At 38.0% G+C, this 24,108-nt stretch overlaps 4 protein-coding genes across 7 annotated transcripts; 2 read left to right on the forward strand and 2 right to left on the reverse strand.

The window, feature by feature from the left end:
* Positions 1-263: 263 nt before the first annotated feature.
* LOC122413114 (uncharacterized) lies at positions 264-6,985 on the reverse strand. Of its 2 annotated transcripts, XM_043423240.1 has the most exons (4): positions 6,317-6,984; positions 4,947-4,985; positions 3,811-4,035; positions 264-3,514 (listed from the first exon to the last, which is right to left on the reverse strand). In XM_043423240.1, exons 1-4 carry the CDS (start codon positions 6,390-6,392, stop codon positions 3,348-3,350), a joined length of 507 nt encoding a protein of 168 aa, XP_043279175.1. In that variant the 5' UTR covers positions 6,393-6,984; the 3' UTR covers positions 264-3,347. The 2 variants fall into 2 exon arrangements, with proteins under 2 accessions (XP_043279175.1, XP_043279176.1); XM_043423241.1 differs by lacking the exon at positions 4,947-4,985 and having other exon boundaries at positions 6,317-6,985.
* Positions 6,986-10,397: 3,412 nt separating this feature from the next.
* Cul5 (cullin 5) lies at positions 10,398-15,184 on the forward strand. The gene is made up of 10 exons (XM_043424162.1): positions 10,398-10,548; positions 10,982-11,191; positions 11,276-11,452; positions 11,769-11,910; positions 12,007-12,321; positions 12,442-12,911; positions 13,002-13,421; positions 13,551-13,831; positions 13,934-14,057; positions 14,149-15,184. The coding sequence occupies exons 1-10, from the start codon at positions 10,531-10,533 to the stop codon at positions 14,341-14,343; spliced, it is 2,352 nt and encodes a 783-aa protein (XP_043280097.1). The 5' UTR covers positions 10,398-10,530; the 3' UTR covers positions 14,344-15,184.
* sra (RRM_RCAN_like domain containing protein Sra) lies at positions 15,108-22,905 on the reverse strand. Of its 3 annotated transcripts, none has more exons than XM_043424167.1 (5): positions 22,824-22,905; positions 18,048-18,320; positions 17,293-17,635; positions 16,855-17,210; positions 15,108-16,609 (listed from the first exon to the last, which is right to left on the reverse strand). In XM_043424167.1, exons 2-4 carry the CDS (start codon positions 18,309-18,311, stop codon positions 17,086-17,088), a joined length of 732 nt encoding a protein of 243 aa, XP_043280102.1. In that variant the 5' UTR covers positions 18,312-18,320; positions 22,824-22,905; the 3' UTR covers positions 15,108-16,609; positions 16,855-17,085. The 3 variants fall into 3 exon arrangements, with proteins under 3 accessions (XP_043280102.1, XP_043280103.1, XP_043280104.1); XM_043424168.1 differs by lacking the exon at positions 22,824-22,905 and adding an exon at positions 18,528-18,975; XM_043424169.1 differs by lacking the exon at positions 22,824-22,905 and adding an exon at positions 18,528-18,975 and having other exon boundaries at positions 18,048-18,330.
* xmas (RRM_XMAS2 and SAC3_GANP domain-containing protein xmas) lies at positions 19,027-24,058 on the forward strand. Its single transcript, XM_043424154.1, has 3 exons — positions 19,027-22,641; positions 22,730-23,011; positions 23,107-24,058. The coding sequence occupies exons 1-3, from the start codon at positions 19,148-19,150 to the stop codon at positions 23,711-23,713; spliced, it is 4,383 nt and encodes a 1,460-aa protein (XP_043280089.1). The 5' UTR covers positions 19,027-19,147; the 3' UTR covers positions 23,714-24,058.
* Positions 24,059-24,108: the final 50 nt, after the last annotated feature.

Below are 24,108 nucleotides of genomic sequence, written 5' to 3' on the forward strand. Positions count from 1 at the left end.
AGTATCATATGCATTCTTATAAATGTATAATTATTAGATTTATTCTGTGACGTGTAAGACGATAAAAAAGCTCGTTGACAACGATTCCGGTACGCGGGCTCCTCTCTTCTGACAGCATGTCCCGAAGATCCGCTCATTCAATTATTTTTGTAAATTTACATGCGTCATCGTTATTAAAATAATATTCTCTTAACTCGCATTGAGATTATTGATGAATAATAAGAAATAAAACGAATGTGTGTTAATGAATGAAAATGCTGTCCTTATTTTATATTTTTATTCAACTCAGCCCCCGGAGCCATTGTTTTGGTTAATCTCGATCCCTCGTGACTTTGGTTCGATTCCTTCGTTTGGAATTGCACATATCCTCGAGGCTAATACAAAAATCAATGACTATTGAGCAAATTCGTGTTAGACAAAAATGTATTTTCTTCATTTGCGAGCTTTCCTTCGAAATAATCATAACTTTTTTTGTTATTTATCGGTATAACTATTTTTTCAGTATTTATACTTTCCTCGCAACGAAGGCTTCCCGTCTTTCATGTATATACAAGATATATGCAGTGATGTGCGGATTCTATAAAACCTCAAAGAGGGTCAGAAAAGAATGAACAAAATAATTCAACTTTATACTAATCGTACCAGGTTCTCAAAACCAGCACGTTTTTACCAGCTTAAAAATCGTATTTCGAATTAATATAATAGTTGCATTATCATAACGTTAACATATACATCACAGAGCGTATAATTAAAAAGAAATATAGGCCATAGCACGTGAAAGAGGACTCGAAAAAACTTGCGTATTCTATGAGAATCGAGGATTAGTGAATGATTTAATAAAACAAAAATAGAAATATTATCATAGATTCTGGATGGTCGGTACCACTCGAGGTGGACGAGATTGTAAGGGCCTTTTCTTTGCTTCTACACGGTAAAGCTGGTCGAACATTAATTCGCATTAATTTCTAACAATATCGAATGTAGAATGTATATAAAAAAATATTTCATCGAGAAATATCTGAATCTGGTGGCCAAATGATTTTCTAGCACCTTTTTTCCGTACCAGAGCAAGTGATCTTTGTTTTTCTTTCTATTCCTTTTTTCATCTCAAAAAATCTTCACGCGCTATCACCTCGAGGACAAATGTTACAATGCGATTAAAAAGATAGCAACAGTTACGATTATTCAGTCAAATGATATTTGCCCGCGCATACTTTTCGAATTTCGCGCAATATCTGGCAAGATTATGCTTTCAAGTATTCGTCGACTTCTTCTCTCCCGTTCCTTTTTCCCTTTTGTTCTTCATTCACTTTCTTCTCAACGAAGATGAATTTATATTTACACAATATCGTTCTTTCAAGAACGACTCGTTTCTATAAGCCGTTCAAAGTTGAGTTCTGAACTACGAGAACTTGAATTCTAATTAACCCCCAAATACTCGAAAATATTTGTAAAAAAAAGCCATAAATATACCGATACCGATTCGCTGTGCGCCTTAAAAAATTACCAACTCATCGAAGGTTTGACCAAGAAAACACCATTTATGGTCCAACTTCGTGGAATTTGGTTTCATTAACAAATCGTTTGTTTTACTCAATGCGCAAGAGTTACCAATTCAAAATAAAAAAATTCATAAATTCAATTCGTAGTTTCAAACACTCAACTTCGAATAACCCATGTAAAAAATACATTTACACTTACAACAGTAAATGTATATTCTACGTATCCCTATAAATACATCCTCGCACCTATGCCATATATTGAAAATTATCACTAAAGATTATCAAGTCAATAATAATGACAATAATATTAATAATAATAAAATTAATATAGTTACACTGAGATAGAGTTTACTGACCCGATTACCTTATCGTTATTATGTAGAAAATTATGTCTCTTCTCGGTATTCAATAATAGTGTTATAGATAAGGTGAGTATCCAATATAAATGTATACATATTTATATCTCTTATATAAAAAAGGGAAAGTTGATTTTAAAGTCCAAAGTTATCGACGACCTAATTTCAGTGGCGAATCAACACTAAGAGAAAAAAGTTTTTTTGGTGAAAAATACATTGTACGAAAGTTGTGGATTTTTTGCGAAAACAGAAATGACCCAGCCGGATTCGTCATTGAAATAACTGAAAATCAGTTTATCCATGTCTTGGAGGCTGTTGATATTTCAAGAAAAATGAAGGGTGTGCCACATGCTTCGAGCGAACGATAAACAAGGCACAACTTTGATTTCTCTTGAAAATAATTCAACCGTGCTCGAAGAAAATTCGCAGCAGAGGTTTTACCGGCTGAACGGCTGATCATTCGCCCCGAGTTGAGGAACAAAATTACTTCGATAATAGCCTCTTCAAATTTATTCTTTCGGTTCGTCTGTTTTTTTTTTTTCGTTGGTTGCCTCGATAGATTATTTTCCTGAGGATATTGCACTTGAAATGTCTAAACGAACGTGATTTTTGCGATTCTGTCTACATCGAATGGGATTGCAATGTTCTTTCTCGAATGCTTATTATACGAAGAAGAAATCCTATTCGATTATTCATGAATCACACAGAGTTTTTATGAGTTAAACAAAGTTTGGTTATTCTTATTTTGTCTTTCTTTCTGTGAAATTCAAAGCTCTCTCGAACTCCGATATAATCCCTTAAAAGTATTTTAATCGTATAAATATCAGACTCTTGACAATTACCGTTCGGACATACATGAATACAGCACGAGATCACGAGGGCAATGATGAATTTTAGAATACGAAAAACGATACCGACGATGATTTTGGTAATTCGATTGGTGGTGCAACGGCGAATTTTTCATTTCGATCGATATTTGGAAAACAATTAATTTCGATAATCAATATTGAAAACAATTGAGCATTCGACTTGAATAAAGCATAAATTTACACTAGCATTGAGTGACGTGAAAATTCAAACGTTTCTCTGCAAACAACCTCGTGATCTCCTTTGACATTTGGCCTTTTCGTTTCACCTGTGTGACAATATTTCTTCATTATTCGTAATAAACCTTTCTAAATTGCCCACGATTCTCTAATATTTTCTTCCAATATACAAAAATCATTGATTAACTTAACATTTTTGGCCTCGACCCTTTGCAGCCTTTTGCATTGTGATTTTATTTTTTATCATTTCTCTTCCTCACCCTCCATCTCTTTCTCTCTTTCCTCTTGTTTTTATCATCAGTGTGTCTAAATTTTACAAAAGATCGTTGGTGTCGTACGATTGATTAAAAATATGCAAAAGATAAATATGCTTTTGTTTCTCATTGTATTACTTTTTGTTTCTTGCTTTTATAACTAATTACAAACGAGGACTAAAATCTATCTTACGCTATAGGCGGATCATCGTCGTCGTCGTCCCTTGTGACTAGGACATTTCCATAAAGATTACGACGACATGGCAATAATCTATATCTCCTGGCAAAGCAGAAACCAAGTACGCCAAGCCCTATCAAAAATGTTGGTATCAAGAGACCAGCTGCGACCGAACTACCTGTTGATCAGAAATTCGATGAAATCAAATAACTTTTGGATGAGTCGATGGACACTAATAACTCCACAATAAATATTTGTTAGTACGAAAACATGTAGATTAAATTATAAAACTGCTTTCTTTTGCACATTTACTAATACAGCGCTCAAATGTTAGATCAACAGTTTTGTGAAATTGCATTAACATGAATATCATCGATATGAACTGGATAAAAGTAATTTGCCTGAAATCAATTACAGGCTAATTTGATTACAAAAATGTTTATACTTGAAGAATTCGTAGACAATAAATACTACCGTATGAACTCGACGCGGCGTCCAATTTTTCCGTGGTCGTTTCCGGCAGCGGTGGTCGCGTCGGTGGTTTCTTGACACATTTTAATCCTGAAGGGTCTCGCACGTAATTTATGATGCAAATGCACATTGCTTTTCGTGTACTTTCATCGATAGCGCAAGTCTCCCCTTCGTTAGGGCACCGCTGGTCAAGGTCACTTTGATCGCATTCTTGATCCTTGTTTACCGCTTTCGTACAAAAAAAAATAACAAATATTAAAAGTCTTGATAAATTATCGGTGTAACGTCGGGTCGAGGCCGAACGATAATCTCCGATTTAACGAAAGTCTAGAGTTTAAAAAATACGATTATTTGTCATTATTTTGTTCTCTAAAATGGGATTTCGTTTCAAAAGTTTTCCATCTAATTTATGTACTATTGTGAGGATATAACAACGATTGGGTCACATTTATTTCGTAATTTTTAAAAACGATTCGACAACTGTAAGTTCCCTTATTTTTTTGTTAAAAAAAAACACGATTATGAAGATTGGTAAATCAATATATGTCCGTTTGCTGACTTTTGAATCTTTCATTTATTACAAGAAAATGTAAGGTTTCTACTTTACCGATCCTTATTACTTTCAGTCGGTAAAGAAAAGCACAGTAAGAGCTTACAGCCGCAGCCTTTAGTGGTCGGATGATGCAGAAGCTCATGACCGAAAGCCACACAGTTTTAAACCGAACATTTTTTCGTCACAAAATTCAACCTCAGCCTGAATTTTATTTCCATTCCAAAACAATGACGCACAAGAGGTGTTGTTGCGAAACAAAAGAAAAAAAATTATCTCGACTTATCGCCAAGCATAATGAATATCATTGGGATTCATCGAGCAACGATTCTATTCGGGTGCGGATTTTTTTTTCTGTGTTAATGACATGCGATAAGAAAATAATAAAGTCGCGACAGTGTATACGAGGTAGTATATGTCAGTCCTCGTTTTCCCCAACAATGGCATAAACAAGGAAAATAGAGCGCAGCTTTTGTATCGCGAAATACGAAACCTGTTCGTGTGGAAATATTATGGCAAATAACCCAAATTCCAAACATTGAAATATGACTTCTTGATATCGATATCGTGCTGGCAACATATGACCTACCACGTTTTGTTGGTGGATCCTCGGTCTCTACTCCGCCTCCTAAACAAAGAAAAAAAAAAAAAAAAACAAAAAATTTGATCCGTATTTTTTCAACATCGCTTCCACAATGATAGTAGTATCGGCAAATATCAAAATGTGGGAGGTTTTAGTCAGTAAAATTTTGTATATCAGCGATTATTTAAAAATATAAATAGATAAATACGAAGGTGTGACTCAAAAAAAAAAAAGTAGAACTGTGATAATTTGTTTCGATTGCCAAGATCGTAGAACGTGGCGTTTTAAATACAATTTTTTGGTTCAATGCCGAGAGCAACGGACAAAGACGAAAAAAAAATATTGAAAAGGGAGTAAGAGAGAGAGAGAAAGAGAGCCTGTTAAAACGGAAGTGAACGATTGCCCCTCGTGCTTGAAAAAGAAGTATAGGAGAGTTTATAACAAGGGGACGAACGAGCCAATCTTGTTTGATATGGAAGGCTGGCACAGTGCTCAATTGAAAGCAATCCGTCGCTATCCTGACTTTTCATGATCGTCCTTGTCTTTTTCTTTCCCCTCTTTCTCTCTCTCTCTCTTTCTCTTCTCCCTCGGTATGACTATACATGATGTCCAGGGTCGTGTATGTGTGTATATTTTTCTTGCACGGTATGGAATTTAGAATATCCATTGTCAGTTATATGTATATTATAAAAACGACCGTTCTCATAAATTTTATAGTTCGTTATAATCTAATTTTTGGCATCACATATGATTCGAATTTTGTAAAAAATAAATAAAACAATTTTATAAAATGATTTCATCAGCTACAAATCCGTTTACGAAACTATGAAATATGCATAAAATGAAATTCGTTAAATTCCGGAGACGATGCAAAGGTCACAATGCTTGAAATGAGTGGAATATGACTAATAATAAATATCGATTAATAAATACCATAGATAATGAAAGAAAACAATCAATATATGTACATATGTATACAAGCCACAAGGACACGTGTGACTCGACAATATATGACGAAGCTTGCAATCTCTGCTTTCGGGCCGGCTTTTTCTAAGTTCTTTTGACTTATCTTTCTGTTATTTATGTATTGATATCATGTATACAGACGATCGTACTAATGCGTTGTCATTTTATAGAATCGAACCGAAACGTATCGAGGCGATATATAAGTGACAATGGAAAATTTTGCGCAACTATTAATCATAGTGTGGTGAATCACCTTAATTAGAAATAGTAAGAAGAAATATGTAGATGTTTTGAAATAAGTGATAGGACTACTTTCGATTGTGCTGAAATGGAATAAATGAAAAGATTTCTTGTGAATTATGAGAATATGATTTGCGTTCGTAGTAATGCAATATAATTTATTTATTCACCTGCCGATACGAGGGTTGCCGTTGCAAACATCGCGATGAGCGCAAAGCACACGAATTCGCGGTTCGTTTTCCACATTGTTTTTTGTAGTCACTTTCACTTTTTTTCACTCGTAAATTCGTTTATCGTTCTTCTCACACACACGCCTTCCCTCTGTGTCTGAATTTTCCTTCGCGTCGATCTTTCTGCCTGAATACACTTTTTGCTGATTACATTACTATTTATGTATACAAGTTAAAAAACTGAAGAAATGTTTTTTCTTCCATTACATTCGTGTCCTTCGGTACTTTGTTTATTATAGCTGCTAACAGATTAATATGATAGTGAAACTTGCGTGTTATGGAAAGGGTTGTTTTGGCATTACCCCCACCCCCCTGACTGTCACGAATTTAATATTTTTCCAATAAGAAACTACCCAGACACATTTGCTTTTATCGTCAATGACTTTGTATTATTTCAAAGCGTACGCACGCCGATATGAAAATTGAGTATAACAACACGACAGACGCACTACAAAATATTTTTTTTCAGGACGAGATACGCGAGGTTTAACGGACGCGAAGCGTCTGTTGGCGTACTTGCGATGTCTGTCTATTGTGCCCGCTCAATCGCAACTTCACTCTACCTCGTTCTTGCTTTTTGACAGATAAACCCTAATCTCCGACAGCAAGCACACGACCCTCTAGTGCATTTTCCCCTCCCCGAGCCCCCCCCCCCCCCCACCCCCTGACCCACTGTAAACGTTCAATCATCTGTTATTAAGCTACCATTTGCAATTATCGAAGTCAATTGACAGTCACCCCCTCAACGGCGATATATATCATATCGAAACATCTCGATTTCAGCTATCGATCATCGTGCGAGCTATATATTTTTTATCTTTCCCCCGCCTATGCTATCGATACTATCGAAAATCTGTCGATTACTTTTAAGCCATTAGGGGGGTGGAAGTTGCGTTGTCCGAAAAAATAGAAAACACTAAGACTCAAGAACCTAGCCCAACCTAGCCAGAACCTAGCCTAACGTCAAGGCCTAGGTTCCAAATTTCAAGCACAGATACCGCTACGGTCGTTTTCGTCGATAAAACAGGTACAGAGATTCTCAACTTTGTTGACAATCGAGAGCCTCGTGTGTACGAGGCACATTTTTATATATCTCTACCAAAATCCAATTCTATTAGAAAATCTATACTAAAACTCATTTATATACCCAACAAATCAAGTCTCATGATATTTCTACCACGACCCACGACTAAAAACTACCCCGTAACAACTTTAACAAATTTATATATAAAAACTCGTTTCGACAATGAATTTAATTGATTACACAACTACCTGGATATATCAACGACTCTACGAAAACATTTCTACCACATAAATTTTCTATCATATAACGTCACTATACCTCACTTTCGTTGGCGAGTTAGGTTTTCGAGGTTAACAATTTTTATCAAAAATAAACAAATATTAACCTCAATTAGAAGGTCACTTATTTGGCAGTATTATTTGGCAATTCGCCAATTATTTGGCAGCACTGTACAGCACACGGTGAACCGACACGAAAGAAAATTTATCAGACGAGTTTACCCCCGCCCCTTTTCATAATGACCGCATTCACTTTTTTCGGTTCAAATGTGTGAAAAAAATCGTTGGTATAGTTACTCACGTTTACGGGAACGGCCCTCGATCTTCTTCCTACCTTTTTCCTGCGCGATCCTCACGATTTCCGTCTTCCTCCTCGATCCCCTCGTTTTCCTCTCCCTCTACGATCCTCTTTATCCTGCTCCATGGTTCCGATCATAAGGAACTTTCCACACAACATGTTTTCACACTTCAACACTCTTTTCTGCCAATGTTTCCAAACTTCCATGCTTTTAACTTTTTATCACTTCACCGCATCACAGAGAGAATCGTAATCGATTCATTATCACAAATTTTTATTTTGCTGGTCTCTTTTTCGAGGACGAACTTGGGTTTATTCACCAAAAATCCAACTTTATACCGACGCGAGAAAAAAAACTGGTTATTTAATTCTACTGTTCGAATATGAATTTTAACGTTTGTATAAATTATCGAAATATAAACACGTGACAAGGCAAGATTTTTCAATTTTTATATAAAAGCGACGAACCACAATGGACTCTTGAAGCAATCAAACGGATATTTCTCTATTTTTCTAACGCCAAAATGTAGGGGAAAAGAAGCGATCCCCGGAGATGTAAAAAAATTTGTCCAATGGAAATAATTTTTTCAAAGTTTTGAAAAAAAATGTCTATTTATTATATTTTTCTCAGAACACCGTTTTTGCGCAAATGGATAAGCTAATGTCGAGTAACAGAAACATTTGTAGTGACAACCTGTACCCCCGTTTCGTGGAGAATCGAGCGTGCCCGCGTGTGTGCACGCGTGGTCGGTTGCTCGCGTCCTATCGTTATTAGCATTTGACTATAGTAAAAACTATTCGTAATGCTGTACACAGCTGCGGTTATACACCTCGCGTGCATTGCTTAGCGTGCAGCGTTTGCAACTCCGACTTATCTGCATGGAATCTTGCCTGCGCGACTTCAAAGTGATACAGAAACTGTATCGAGTGTTCGGAACTGTGTCTAACTATCAATATTTGAGTAGATTTACAGACTTGTCCGTCTTCGCTTGCCGACAACCCCATGGCTTTAGGACCGTGCGTTAGGTGCTTTGCTTTGCGTTGCGTTGCTCGTATGTATGGTTGCATCTTAGCTCGCTTGCGAACACGGGCGCGTGCGAGCATACACACGACTCTCGAAGCTGTGTTACAGGCGTCACTAAACTGTTTCTGTTACTGGCCCTTGTCTCGATACTATTTCCGAATTACCAAAATTTTGGAATCATTCATTTCTGCGCAAATTTTGTGGCGATAATAACATCAAGTGCGAAGACATCCCTATCGGCTTATTCATTTAAATGCGTCAAAAAAAGGGACTCTTAGAAACCAAAGAAAAAATTTGTATGTTCATAACGAACGAATCATTATTTTTCATGAAATTTTAATTCTAGTATTCGTTACGTTGTGTTGTGCTTTTTGTCGATTCGCATGATAATACGTTCTTTTATTTTGTAATTTAATTGATCGATCATATTTGCTCATCAAATTATAACCGCCATCAATTTTTATTGATTTATATTTTATTTGTTTACCGATTGATCCAAAAAAGTAAATCGTAGGGAAAGATTATTCTAGTCATTCAAGATAAAGTAGAATTCCACATGTCGTATTTAGTGCTCTGTTTTCTCAATGCACTAGAATCTACAACAGATCCACACTCCGCGCTAGTCCTCACCCCACGCCCGCCGGACGGTGAGTGGTGAGTGGAGCGCTCTCTCGCTGGAGTCTCCCCCCACCTCGCGCCCCGCGGCGCCAGGCGAGCGGTGAGTGAAGCGAAATGTGTTGCGCCTGCGCCTCTCTCCTGTTTCGCGCTCCGCCCGGCGTTCGTCCGCCTCCTTCCCTCTCTCTTGTTGGCTGGCTGGGCTGGCTGGCCAAACGCCTCTATCCCCACTCCACTACAGCTACTGCGCTACGAAGTGAATTTTCGATTCTCCGGTCAGAGTCCAAATCGACGAAGCGTGAACGCGTGAAACGTAAACACGTGGTGAACGGTGAACGTAAACAAGCCGAACAAATTATCCAATATTCATTCGGAATTATTTAAATATGATATTTTTCTGCACCAATCGGTAGCCATAATTTTATCGATGCACAAAAATGAATGTACCAAACCGTAAAAAAAATGATCATCATCCAATAAAAAAGTTAACGAGGATTTCTCTGAAATTTTCTTCATTCACTTTTAGATTTACATTGGTTTTCGCAATGAAAAAACCAGGAAGCTGAGTACTGCTGTACTCGATTGTCGACGAAGTTGAGATCCTCTGTATCTTTTTTATCGACGAAAACGACCGTGGCGGTATCTGTACTTAACGTTTGGAACTAGACTCTGAAGTTAGGCTAGGTTCTTGAGTTCTATTTTTTTTTGATAAGTTTTTTTTGGACAATCTCCACCCTACATTCTAATTGGCTGGGAGGTAAACGAATGAGTGATGAGAGAGACCGTTAGAATGATCGGAATGGTAGGTTGCCGACGTGTGAGGAAGCCCGCGACGCTAAAGATGAGAACGGGAGGAGGACGCGATATATAATTTATTCTCGGAGCGCACACATACATGTCAAAAATTGGCGTGTGATGGCGGCGATGTTGAAGGTTAGTTGTCATTGAAATAAATGAAATATCAATTTTTACAATAACTGAATTACGATACACCAAAATAACAACAATAAAAACGGTACGACTGATTATTGCACATTCGAACTTGAAAATCCAAACAAGGGGCGAGAAAATACGACCAGGACCGAGTTGGCCGCATAAATAGAAAAAGGGAAAAAGGCGAAAAAAGAGAATTGTATTGAAGCTCAGCGTTTTATCAGTGAAGATCTAAAATTTTTTAATTCATCGTGTCTACAAGAGTTGTCAAATTACTTCTTTGACGAACCATTTATTTATCGTTTTTTATATACCGCCCGATTTTATTCTTTACACGTGTTGCTTAAAAAACGCGCGATTTTTTTATCCCATTCATTATGTGTGTGTGTATGTGTGTGTTGTGTATCATTTCGTTTTTTATACAATTTTATAGGACAGAGGACAATTTCCTTTTGAAGACAAATGGCCCTGTATGCGACCTATTATTCTGAAGCTTTTAAAACAAGAACCAGTAACACAAGGAGAATGGCAAGATTTGTTTTATTCCGTTCATTTGGTTTGTCTATGGGACGAAAAAGGCCCACCCAAATTAAGGGATGCTCTCAAAGAAGATATTATGGACTTCATCAAACAAGCTCAACAGGTTTCTGTGATAAAATGTATTCTCGACAAATGTAAACACTATCTAATTGAAAAATTGTTGAATCAACAAAAACTTGTTTCACAGCGAGTGTTGGCCCATCACGAGGAACAAGCCTTACTCAAAGCTTACATAACCGAGTGGCGAAAATTCTTTACTCAATGCAATTATCTGCCGACGCCATTTCGTCAATTAGAAACTTCTCTGGCGGGTAAACCGAGTATTCAGAAGAGGAACCAAGCCGATGAAAGCATAGTCAGAAAAGTGAGTTTCAATATTTAAAAAATGCATAATCAAGGGAACAATAATAAAAGTAATAAATTGATGATAACGACGGAAATAAAAAATAATGGGTGGTTGAGCATAAATTTTGAAGTACCGGTAGCCCAATAGACTAACAGTTAAGAGTTAATACCTAGTTTTTCATTCTTTCCAATATTTGAACTTTATTGAAATCATGGACAGTAGCAGTATTAGAAAAGTTTTGAAAGTATTTGAACCAATATAAGGAAATGTCGTTATATAGTCATTAGGACACAAGTCGTTAGGATAGAGAATTGACACAAGGATATTTTCTCAGCTTATGTTAGATAGTTGGAACCAGAGTATATTCAACGACATAAAAAAAAGACTTCAAGATTCTGCAATGAGACTGGTCAGGGCAGAAAGAAACGGCGAGGCGTTTGATTCTCAGCTGGTCATCGGAGTAAGAGAATCGTATGGTGAGAAACATAGCAAATGATGAATAAAATTGGAAATTTAATGAAAAATTCCATTGAATCATGCTTTACAATTAAATTTTGAAACGTTAATTCTAGTTAATCTCTGCTCGAACACAACGGACAAGCTACAGATTTATCGAGAAAATTTCGAAGCGGCTTATATCGAGGCGACCGAAGCTTTCTACTGGATAAAATCGCCCGAGCAATTGTCGTTACATGGAGTTGAGAATTATATGCGTTACGCGGAAGCGAAACTCCGTGAAGAGGAGTTGCGAGCTCAAAAGTATCTTGAGCCGAACAGTGCGAGTGTTCAATTGTTAACGGATTGTTGCGTTCGAGTTCTCGTTGCGACTTTCAAACCAGCGATTCTCGCTGAATGTCCACGGATGATTCAGAACCATCAGACAAGCAGTAAGCGCATGTTTTTTTTTTAATGAGTCAAGATTTGACAAATTCTTCACGGGCTTTGTTCATTTCTGTGTTTAGATTTTTTCCGTTTGTCGTTATCTAAATGAGTTTGATCCGTTGCAGAATTGCGACTCATGTTAAAATTAATGGACAGAGTCCCCGAGGGCGTGGGACCGATGTTAAAAGATTTGGAAGAGCACATATCGAGTGCGGGACTTGCAGACATGATGGCTGCGGTCGACGTTATAACCCAAGACTCAGAAAAATATGTTGAGCGATTGCTCGAATTATTTCGTCGGTTTTCAACCCTCGTTAAAGAAGCCTTCGATGACGATCCACGGTTTCTTACCGCTCGCGACAAAGCCTACAAGCTCGTGGTAAATGACGCAACGGTATTTCGATTGGAATTACCCTCGCGACAAGGAGCCGCTGGTACGGCAGTTATCAACAGCAAACCAAACAACAATAACAACGGACAACCCGAATCGAAGTGTCCCGAGCTACTTGCCAATTACTGTGACATGCTTCTACGCAAAACTCCACTCAGTAAAAAGCTTACTTCTGACGAGATCGAGAGTAAACTTCGTGACGTTGTAAGTTTTTCTCCGCTACCCAAAAAGTGTCTTCGATATTTCAACCAACATTTGAGAGTCTTTTTATTATTTGAACGTTTTTTCTTTCAGCTTCTCGTACTCAAATACGTGCAGAATAAAGATGTCTTCATGCGATACCATAAAGCCCACTTAACGCGAAGATTGATACTCGACACTTCGGCCGATTCCGAAAAGGAAGAAAACATGGTTGAGTGGCTTCGTGAAGTCGGCATGCCTGCCGATTACGTAAACAAACTTGCACGGATGTTTCAAGATATCAAAGTCTCCCAGGATCTCAATCAACAGTTTAAGGAACAGTGTCGAGCGACCATCGCCGACAGCATTAATATTAAGATTTTGAATGCGGGTGCTTGGGCAAGAGGAAGCGAACGCGTAACCGTCAGTTTGCCTCTACAACTCGAGGACTACATCCCCGAGGTCGAAGAATTTTACAAGAAAAAACACAGCGGACGAAAATTGCAGTGGTATCATCACATGTCCAATGGCACGGTATGGTTGCTGGAGCCGCATTTTTTCTTGAGTCTTCCTTTGCGATATTGATTCGTAACTTTATAGACGAACTAGCCGCAATTTATTGCATCGCATTTTTTAAAATCATTTCTATTCGACTCTTTCTAGATAACATTTTCGAATCAAGTTGGCCGTTTTGACGTGGACGTGACGACTTTCCAAATGGCTGTTCTTTTCGCCTGGAATCAACGACCCCTAGAAAAAATATCCTACGAAAATTTGCGTTTAGCGACTGAGCTTCCAGATCCTGAACTCCGACGTACGTTATGGTCGCTTTGCGCCTTTCCTAAACTCAAGAGACAACTTCTCCTGGTCGATCCCCCGGCTCACAGTCCAAAAGATTTTGCACACGATACCAAATGTTGGGTCAATCAGGAATTTGCCATTGTGTAAGTCCCATTAAATCTCTCACAATAATTATTCTCTTAACCCTCATTATTTTATACTTTTTGATTTTAATATTTTGAACTTTCATGCTTTTCTTCTTTTAGTAAAAATGGCAAATTACAAAAAAGAGGTAAAATAAATCTCATAGGAAGACTTCAATTATCGACTGAACGTAGTAAAGAGGAGGATAATCAATCTATCGTACAACTTAGGATACTGAGAGTTCAGGTGAATAAAATATTAATTTGTTTATCAAAAAAAAAAACGTGGAAAAGTCAAGTGAAAACAATAAATTAAATAATTTGTTTCTTTTGAACAGGAGGCAATTATAAAAATCTTGAAGATGCGTAAGAAAATTAATAACGCCCAATTACAAACGGAGCTGGTCGACATTTTAAAGAACATGTTTTTGCCAAGTAAAAAGATGATAAAAGAACAGATCGAGTGGCTTATCGAGCACAAATACATACGAAGACACGACGATGACATCAACACCTTCGTATACATGGCGTAACCCGAGTTTCGGTTCAGATAATTGTACGAATGTACGGGACTAATTCTCTATATTTTTTTATAAGAATTGGAGTTCTTTTTTTTCCTCGTCCGTTTGTGAAGGAACGTCAACGTGCGATACGCGGAGCGAGGGATGAAATTTCGCAATCGAGTCGAGGATCGATGAATCGTAAAGATAGTCATTGACAAAAAAAAAGGGAAAAACGGAAAAAAAACTGTCGAGCGGAACCAGCTGTGAAATAGAACAATCAAGTAGAAACAAGAAGTCGGATAATGAGCAGCGTTCGGTTCGAAAATATTCAAAACGCTTTCCTTTTGGAGAAACCAATTAATTGACTAATCGTTGAGTTTATCTGTGTAAATTTTTAATCGATCATGCTCATTTTTCTGCACGTTATAAAAAAAAGCATACTGAACAATCATAGTGATCATCGCAAATTCCGTCGCAAATGCTATGATGAAGAAGTGACTAAAGAAAAGAAAATAAACGAATTAATCGGATCTCTGGCCATTCTACTAATAAAAATCGTTTGTAACGATGATGAAGAAATAAACCCATCGCGGCCTATCGCCCCCCATACCCTTCACTCAAGCATTTATGTATAAATAATACGCCACAGTGTAAAATGTGTACAACGGTCAAGAATTTGTTTTTTTTTTTACGCATTTAAGTAGCCATTGTTCGAAAGTAAGCATCGAAATAATCCTCGTTGTTGGGACAAGGATAATGCACATTTTATAGAAATTTCTTGTATAAAGTCTTCATCACATTTTGATTCGTTTAATTATTGTACCAATATAAGTGAGAAACAGCGAATTAAAAAAGAACTGAATTTTTTCAATAGGCGTTAATACAATAACACAAATACAATATAGCTCCCGAAACCGTGCAACCTCGCAACGAAATTATTATTTTTTTTTTCAATAAAAGATACAATTTTCCCATATGGGAATCGAACATAACGGCAGAGCTGTACAACTGGCAAATCATCAATTTCTCTTATTTTGCTATCCCCATGAAATTCATAGGCTTCATCAACTGGTTTACATTTAAATATCGCCTCTTACACGAACATATGTATATATATATATTTAGCTCTTGGCGATAACAACAATCCGATTTGGTGGATCCATAGAATTTTTAAATACTATTGGGCCTATCGCGAGTCAATTACGTGCATATCTTGTACGCATACATTTTTGTATGCTTAACTACACACCCACACCCACACGCGTACGAAAATAATAGTTGAAAGATTTTGTTTACAGCGTCAAAATATAGTATACTTTTTGTTGGATACACCTATTCGACAATATCTCGTTGAGTGAATAGCTACAGCTTATTTTAGCACTCGTTGTGCTGAACCATCGTAAATGGCTCTTGTTCGACAAATATTTTATTACTGTTATTTTGTTTTGAATTTCACACACACGGTTATTAGTGTTTTTTGTTTTTGATATATCAGCTGACTCTTTGACTAGCATTCAATGTTCTAAATCACTTTTCACAAGTATGTTTCCAGCCAAAATGTAATTCAATTAAGATTTTATTAACGAGGAAAAATGTTTGCAGCTTCGAAATTGGTTTATAGACAAGAAAATATAATTCGTTGAATAATTCATTGTTGATTAATTTTTGGCGTTACTGTTATTGAAATTCAATGAATGAATGATCTTAGAAATGGAGTTGTTGAGATAATTGTTAAAAAACTTTGGTTCAGAGAAAATGTGGTAGTTTTGGCCAATACCATATGCGTATAACAGCATCAATGCCTTGGTGTTTTTTTTTTTTTTTTTTTTTCAAATTCGTTCTACAGTATGAACGAATACAACATTTATAGATTTTATGGTTGAAGAAACAAGATATTTCAACATTTTTTTTTAATACTCTACTTTAGAGAATAGAGAATTCGAGTTATTCACATGATTTAATCGCCTAATTTATTTTACACGCAAGTACACGCGCATGCACACGCTCTCACATACACACACACACACACATATACACTTAACAGAGCGAAAAATTGAATCGCGATCAGTATCGAGACCCAGAACCGGCTGACTCTGATACAAGTTTTCATAATCGCTAAATTCAAACTAGAGTGCCAGAGAGAACCGATGAAAAGTCAAGCAATAGTCTCCTCTTGCTCTCTTATTTTTACACCGAGAAACTTCATGCAATATTCATTAGAAGTATTGTACGTAGAGATGGATTTGAGATTTTTTCTATCGTTTGATCAGCGACCCCCGGAACAACGTACACCAATCTGGAAACAAATAAAAACTTGAATGAAGGTAGAATTCATCGCTGGAATTATTCGAAAAATCTTTTACCATTCCTTCTGCAAGTTCGTTTTTGGGCTGAAATAACCTCTGATTGGGAACCAAAAGCCAATATGCGGTCTTTTAAGACCAGTACAATCAATTGAACATTTTTGTTAATTCTGAACATTGCAAATTTCAATAAATGAATCAGCAAAGTGATCAAAAGAGAAGGGATTGATTCACTCACGCAAAACTCGGAAGAGGCCATGGCAACACGATTTTCACAAACCAACGTATATGCGCGATATACATGTGTGCATATCACAAAAATCTTGGCATCTTAAGACACGCTCGCTTCGTTTCTTTAAGATATATGTATCTCTCACTGGATGGACTATGCAATTCCTCATCACTTGACTGGACAAAATGAAAAATCGAGTTTTTTTTATTATTTTTTGTTAGTTTGTTATCGTTGGATTTAGTTATCGGGGCATCGAGTTGGTGGTATGCGAGGACTGCCTTTGGCGACGTTGGCGTTTTCGCAAACGTGAACTATTATCCCTGGATGGTCAGAACCACGGGGATGCAATTCGTGGCTGCAACCTAGCGCAAAAATAATAATCACAATGTCATTATTTAACATGATTTGCTCAATTCAATGCTAAAGTTTCAATCATTATAATACCTGGTGCAAGATTTGCAATTGCTGCTAAAAGATCATGATTGACAAGTGGTTCTCCTTCCTCTCTAGGTTCCCAACCAACAGGCGGCGAGGCCGGAGGCGATATTAGGAACTGTTTTGTAAGCGCCGGGGGTTGAAGATGTCTGTCTTCAGCATCTATTGGCGTCACAGGTTGGGCGAAATAACAATTTATGTCAGTTTCACCAAAATGAACTTGATGGAGTTGAATACGAGCGTGCGCAGCAGCACCCGGCGAGCTGAAATTAACTCTCATTCTTCTGAACGATCTAAAATACTGAAATGTTGTGTCTTCTCCGAATTTCTTGAAAAGTTCTTCCAATTCAGCCTAAAATATAAAAAACCGAATCTATATCGTTGTGAAGCATTCCGAGAGTGCAGAAAATTGAATAAACAATTTGTCTGAAACATGACCAAAGTTTTTGATTATTCATAGGATCTCAATGTCCTTTACTGGCATTAGAGAATCCTGAATGTAGGTCAATCGAGTTGGTTCTTAATTCAATTGTATTATCACAAACAAAAGCATTCTAGAAAAATCTATGGATTCTCTTTAACCTCTCGATTCCATAAAGAAATTGTCATAGTACTGAAACTTTTTCATAATCTTTTTTTTTTTAACTGGCTATACATATAAACGAGTTAGTTTGTTCAGAACTGAAGGAAATCTACAAAAACAGATCTGCCGTCCAATCGGTCAAATTATTGCTGAATAAAAATAAAAAAGATTAAGGACACACCTTTATCTCATCACTTTTGAATACCCGAGGATCAAGATTGGTCACAATTACTGAAGTTGGTAAGTCTTCGTCATTGACTATGTCATCCAAGGTACCAGGCTCACGTTTTATGCCATCTCTTTTGCTCTCCAATTCCAAATCCAGTTGTTCATACTTTGGATGGACATTTGGTAAACCATCTATTTCGTTTATTATCATATTTTCGGGTTCGTCCGTGTCGTCGTCTTCGCTTCTGGCACGATTATCACCTTCCCTTTCATCCATCTTGACAACCTGGTGAAAACTATAAATTACATAGTGTGCCAGTTTTCTAAAATGAAAAAAAGTCTAAACACTTCAATATTTGAAAATTGAAACATTCACCAAACAACAAAAATCTATCAGGAAAACACAAAAGAGGCTATAAAAAAATTTTGTTTATAATTCCTGTTCCCGTGATCGTTACCATAAATATCATAATTCAGTTGAAAGAAAACTTACTCGCGATATGACCTTTTCTTTAAGTCTGGAGTTTTAGGGCTTTGCGTTTGGGTTTCGAACCAGAATCGATGGTTATTGCGAGAGTGTTCTGTTTATTGCTTTGACGTCCTCGAACGTTTGAGCCTCGACAAAAAGGACGTTCCGAAACGGTCGTGAACACGATAAGTTACATGTGCGCGTTTTGAAATCGTTGTCGCATCTCTGACCGAAGGGACAAATTATCAGTGAAAAGTCTGTTGATTTTAATTGCTTCACACACTGAGATTCGATGTTGTACACTTCAGTAATTCTTTATTGCTACATTACGTTTCGAACGATTTATATTAGAAAATAATTCATTGCAAACATCAACATAATGATAATAATGGATTTCGTGTTGTTATTATTATTGTAGTTGTTATTGTCTCGATCGAGAGTAAGATATATAGCATCTTTTGTTCTTTTCTCTCTCTCATTCGTCGTCCGAAAATAATTCGATCGATGCTACCAACCCGTGGAATATAATATTTTTATTCTCCGTGTCGTGGCAACTCTGTTTTGAAGTCAACAATCTCTGACGCCTTCACTTCACGGGCCTCAGTTGTTCGCGATTCTTAGCGATAAACACAATTCTGATAATAATGTCGTCGAAAACGAAAAGAAAAGATGGAAATAACAAATTTGGACAACACGTTCGTACGATCGAGGATATGGACGAGGACGAAGATATTAAATCAGAAATAGAAGCAATGACAAATTTAGAGTACAATCTCCATAGCGATGTGCTGGAGGAAATTCGGGGTGACTCTGTACCGGAGACACAGTTATTCACGGTTAAAAAACCGCGAAATCCTAATCTCAAAGAGAACTCTAATAAGCCGGGGACAATGGAAAAGGTATCGAAATTCGAAAATGATAATACAACAACGCAGACTTATGTGCAAGGCGCGAGTGTCGACGAGTTGCAAGCTCTTATCAGACAACCTGCAATTACTTCTGAGGATAAATACAAAATTTTGGACGCTCGAGATCGTCTGATGCGTGGGAGACAGGTTAAGTCACAGCAGCATCTATCAATGGCAAAAGCAACTCGAGGCGTTTGTCCCGATATGTGCCCTGAAAAAGAACGTTTAATGCGTGAATTTCAACGCCAAGTTGCTTCTTACGAGCTCATGGATGGAGGTAACAGCGAATATCGAATTAACCATGAAACTGCAGTGAAACAGTATTCACGATCTTCCGCTGATCAAGAAGAACCATTGCCTCAAGATCTTAGACCAGTGAGATCGCTCAAAATGACTATGAGTTATTTACTTCATGAAATTGCTGATCTCTGTGAGCACAGCAGCACTAATTTGGCCGAATGGTTTCATTTTCTTTGGGACAGAACCCGAGGAATTAGGAAAGATATAACGCAACAAGAGCTTGGTTGCTTGGACAGCGTAGAACTGGTGGAACAATGCGCTCGTTTCCACATTGTTTGCGCCGAACGGCTTTGTGCAGAGGAACCTTCGGTGTTTGACAAGAAAATAAATACTGAAAATTTGACTAAATGCTTACAAACACTAAAATACATGTATCAAGACCTTCGAATAAAAGGCATCGAATGCAAAAATGAGCCAGAGTTCAGGGCTTACATAATACTGCTTAATCTGAACAACGGCAATTTCATGTGGGATGTTCAAAGGCTTCCTAGCTCAGTGCAAAAATCACCTCAAGTAAGATTTGCCATTGAGGTTTATTCCTGTATAGAATCTAACAATTATGCCAAATTCTTCCGACTCGTACGAGAAACGACTTATACCAATGCCTGCATTTTGTTGCGCTACTTCAATCAAGTTCGAGTCAGAGCTCTTTCTGTTATGGTTAAAGCTTACTGCAGAACTTCCTCCATGGCTTTCCCTCTTTATGAACTCATGGATATTCTTGGATTTGAGGATGAAAATGAAGCTGTTTTGTTCTGCGAACAAGTAGGCTTGACTCTTTCCAACGACGAGCTACACATTATGCTCGACCGACGCAGCTTCCGACCAGTTTCCAACATCGAACAAGGACGGGCTTCTAACTACGTCGAAGCAAAAAGAACTTCTGCCGGCAGCTCCATCGGCCTCTGCATCGCTGGACAAAAAATGCCTGAGAAATTGTACCGAGGTCATCGGCCCCACGATAGTTTTGACGCTCATGGCTATCTCAAGCCGGAATCTATCAATGCTGCAGATCAAAATGTTAGCAAAGAAGAGCCTGACACACGTGACAATGATCCTTACGAATACATGGAAGAGGATCTTCCGCAATCGGTGATTACTTTTTCACCACAGAAATCAAAGAGATTCCAAGAGACGAGCGAAGCTGAAACACCAAAAACGACGGCAATTTCCATCGCTGTCACATCGACAGTAAATTTTGCTTCGACTTCGACGAAGAGCACAGCTTCTCTGTTTCCTACTAATGCGAATTCACCCTTCGGGAAAGTTGAAAGTAATTCATCGGAAGCTGGAGTTCCTCGAACGAAAACAATGTGGGAATCGACAATCAGCAATTCGCCAAAAAAGAACGAAACTTTCACCAGCTTTGCTCAAACTGGTGAAAATAAATTTTTGATTTCCAAATTTTCGATAGATCCAACTCTCAACACCAATGCAGACCAACGAGACAATTCGCCTTTCATATCTGGGTCGAAAATATTCGGTAATAATACTCCCAAGGTACCGAACATTTTTGCGAAACCGGCCGACGATACAACGCTCGCTCCTATGGGTATTTTTGGGAAAACGATCCGAGGAGGGAATATTTTTGGAAATTCGACAACGATCGCAACGTCCGTTTCCAGCTCGAATGCTTCCGTGTTTTCACGACCAAGCACCGGCGCTTTTGGTGTGCCGCCGGAGGTGAGACCGCCGATTTTCAGTGGTGGAACTGCTAAATCGTCGGAGCCTCGGGAAGAAATTCCAACTGAAAAAGAAATTGCTCAATTGAGAAAAGAAACGCTCCGTGCAAAACTCGAGCTCGAGAAGAAGGAAGCAGCTCGAAGAATCGAACAAGAAACTAACGAATCGTACGCTCAACTAGAGAAACAGCTTATCGAGGATGTGTGCAAAAGCATGATCCGCGAGGAGCTCGATCGCGTCAATTTATACGAGGATATGAGCGAGAAAATCCTCGCCGAGATTCTCGACGAGTGCGTCAGCCAGGACTGCGTAAATATTTTGAAGCACGAAATATTGTTGGATCGAAAATTAGCACAATTGGCAAAACGTACGAGAAGTCGCATGATTCTCAAGTATTACAGAATTTGGCGAGATTTAACAAGAAGAAAAAGACAACAACGAGGAGCTCTCGATCGCACTCCGGTTTGGTTGCAAAAGGTCAGTGTTGAGGAGTGCGCGAAATCGCTCTATCGAGAGCACCAACGATTGGCGATTGAAAATATGAGAAGAAAGCGAATGAAATTGAGCGAGGAAGACCACGAGCTTGAATATCTTGAGCCAGTAGAATCTAAAATTTACGAGGGCATGAGAGAAAACGCGAGAATGCTAGAAGTTCGTTTGCAGCCGAACATCTACTGGAAAATGCTTATTTCCTGGCCACCGATGGAGAACCGACCAATTTTTTCGCGTTACCAGAAAATAATGAAGGAGTACATTTGCCCGAGCGATCGAGATCGACTTTCCATTGTCAAATCTTATCGACCAAATTCTTATGAGACGCTTCACATGTGTATTACCAATTTGGAGGACTCGGACCTCAAAGAAGAGAGCCTCTCAGGCACCGATGGTCTTTTATTCGTCGCAACGAGTTGCGAAAATACTCTGGACGTTGTTCAACGTCTCGAACGAACGATTACTTCCAGACAAAAACTCATGCCGATTCCAGTAATGGCCGTCGTTCTCGCTGAAGCACGCGTTTCTCCTCGTAACGTCAAACTTGAAAGTCGACTCGATCGACTCCTCGAAACTGGTTACGTCTCCGAATACGCCGTACATTACGAAGAAATCGTTGATGAAAAAACAGTTTTGAAATTGATCCAAAATGCTGTACTGTGGCTCACCGTCAATAAATCACCCCCTATACCCTTGGAAATGGACTACTTCGCGAGGGTTGTCGACGCGTGCTTGTCCGAGGATCTTTGGCTCCGGTTAATATTTTTCTGCCCCTATTTTATCATTTACATTTATTATAATCCATAGAAAATATTCGTTCTATCCATTATTTGTCTCCACCAGGATACTCGGAGATTCCTCATTTAACGAGCACCTCGAAAACGCACTTCGAGACGTCGAGTTCGTGATTGACCTGCACAACGAAGCCGTTGCTCACCTCAGCGACATTTTCCTGGACCCCGAGTCTCTCGCCTACACGGATTTTCCAGTTGAATTCAAGGCTCTCCTTCCGAACGAGGATCAACTACCCTGCGGATACGAAAAGTTTGATTCAACATGGAAAACGCGAGAAAGAAGAATTCGTTTAGAACAGGATATGGACGGATTACTGTTGCCCAAGTGGACGTGAGAGAGCCTATTCAAATATTTATCCTACCAATCGTATTGAAATCATTTTAGGCATTTTTTTCTAACCATTTATGGGGAATGTTACTTTGCAGATTTGGTTGGCCGATCGAAGACGCGATGGAGCTGGAAAAGTGTTACGTTCGCTATTTCCGGGAATGTTTTTCTGAGCTCTGCGCAACAGGCAACGTTTTTCTCAATATCAGCACAGCCGGTAAAACGAGTTTCGTGCAACTTTTACTCGAAATACTGAAAGTGAAAATATCTCATCTCGAGCCACGAGAAACGGTTGTTTATAACAAAAATCACGTGAGGCACTTCAGAAACTCACCGTGGTGGTTCAAATCCAGCACGCTGACGACTTATTACGAAAAACTTGGACGCAATCGTCACACGGTCGTGCCAAGGCCCGACAAGATCGTCGATCAAACTACGGAACAAGAACAATTGTTGGAACAAGAAAAAATTCATGACATTGAAAAAGTCATCAACGAGTATGAAATCGTCAGTCAACGATTGACCGATCACGTTCTTCTTTCACCTGCTTTTCGCAATGAGAGAAAAAAGCACATCTCTAATTTGCGCGATATGTCGGAACAACTCGAAAAATCTTTGGCAGAACAAAAATCTCGTAGTCGATTTTTGGACGAAAAATTAGCTTTAGCTCTTGAAAATTTTGATGAGTTCAACGATATTCCTTAAAAATGTACAATATTGAAGTTGGTGGTATCGTTCGAATTCACAGACAATTCAATTTTTTTTCAATTTCTCATCCCTCAATAAATTGCTAGACTTTTTTTAGCAAGTTTGTTTTAAAAATTTAGAGAGCCACTAAAAATTTTGCAATTTTGCTGATTTCCAATATTTATTTGAATATTGAGAAAAAGTGCAACACAGACAAATCGTGTTGCAATTTAAGGATGCAAACTTTAACGTTATTAATTGCATTTCCATTCGTACTCCAGTTGATCAAGTATGTACATAACTGTAGATAATTTCTTTATACATTTTGAAATATTTTAATATATAAACCATTTTTTTCACAAAGGTGTAATATTTTTTTACCCAAATATATTTCCAACAATTGAGGTACCGAT

This window comes from Venturia canescens, chromosome 7 (assembly GCF_019457755.1).
Source record: "Venturia canescens isolate UGA chromosome 7, ASM1945775v1, whole genome shotgun sequence".
Lineage (NCBI taxonomy): Eukaryota > Metazoa > Arthropoda > Insecta > Hymenoptera > Ichneumonidae > Venturia > Venturia canescens.

Excerpts from the sequence above, each read along its gene's own strand:
- sra (XM_043424167.1), bottom strand. The coding sequence starts at position 18,311 with ATGGATGAAAGGGAAGGTGATAATCGTGCCAGAAGCGAAGACGACGAC. Across the intron at positions 17,636-18,047 it reads TCAAAAGTGATGAGATAAAG|GCTGAATTGGAAGAACTTTT; the intron begins GTGTGTCCTTAA and ends TTTATATTTTAG. Across the intron at positions 17,211-17,292 it reads AATTGCAAATCTTGCACCAG|GTTGCAGCCACGAATTGCAT; the intron begins GTATTATAATGA and ends TTTTTGCGCTAG.
- Cul5 (XM_043424162.1), top strand. Across the intron at positions 11,911-12,006 it reads CGGAGTAAGAGAATCGTATG|TTAATCTCTGCTCGAACACA; the intron begins GTGAGAAACATA and ends CGTTAATTCTAG. Across the intron at positions 12,322-12,441 it reads TCAGAACCATCAGACAAGCA|AATTGCGACTCATGTTAAAA; the intron begins GTAAGCGCATGT and ends GATCCGTTGCAG.
- xmas (XM_043424154.1), top strand. The coding sequence starts at position 19,148 with ATGTCGTCGAAAACGAAAAGAAAAGATGGAAATAACAAATTTGGACAA. Across the intron at positions 22,642-22,729 it reads TCCGAGGATCTTTGGCTCCG|GATACTCGGAGATTCCTCAT; the intron begins GTTAATATTTTT and ends TGTCTCCACCAG. Across the intron at positions 23,012-23,106 it reads TTACTGTTGCCCAAGTGGAC|ATTTGGTTGGCCGATCGAAG; the intron begins GTGAGAGAGCCT and ends GTTACTTTGCAG.
- LOC122413114 (XM_043423240.1), bottom strand. The coding sequence starts at position 6,392 with ATGTGGAAAACGAACCGCGAATTCGTGTGCTTTGCGCTCATCGCGATG. Across the intron at positions 4,036-4,946 it reads GGATCCACCAACAAAACGTG|CGGTAAACAAGGATCAAGAA; the intron begins GTAGGTCATATG and ends TTTGTACGAAAG. Across the intron at positions 3,515-3,810 it reads CGCCGCGTCGAGTTCATACG|GTAGTTCGGTCGCAGCTGGT; the intron begins GTAGTATTTATT and ends TCTGATCAACAG.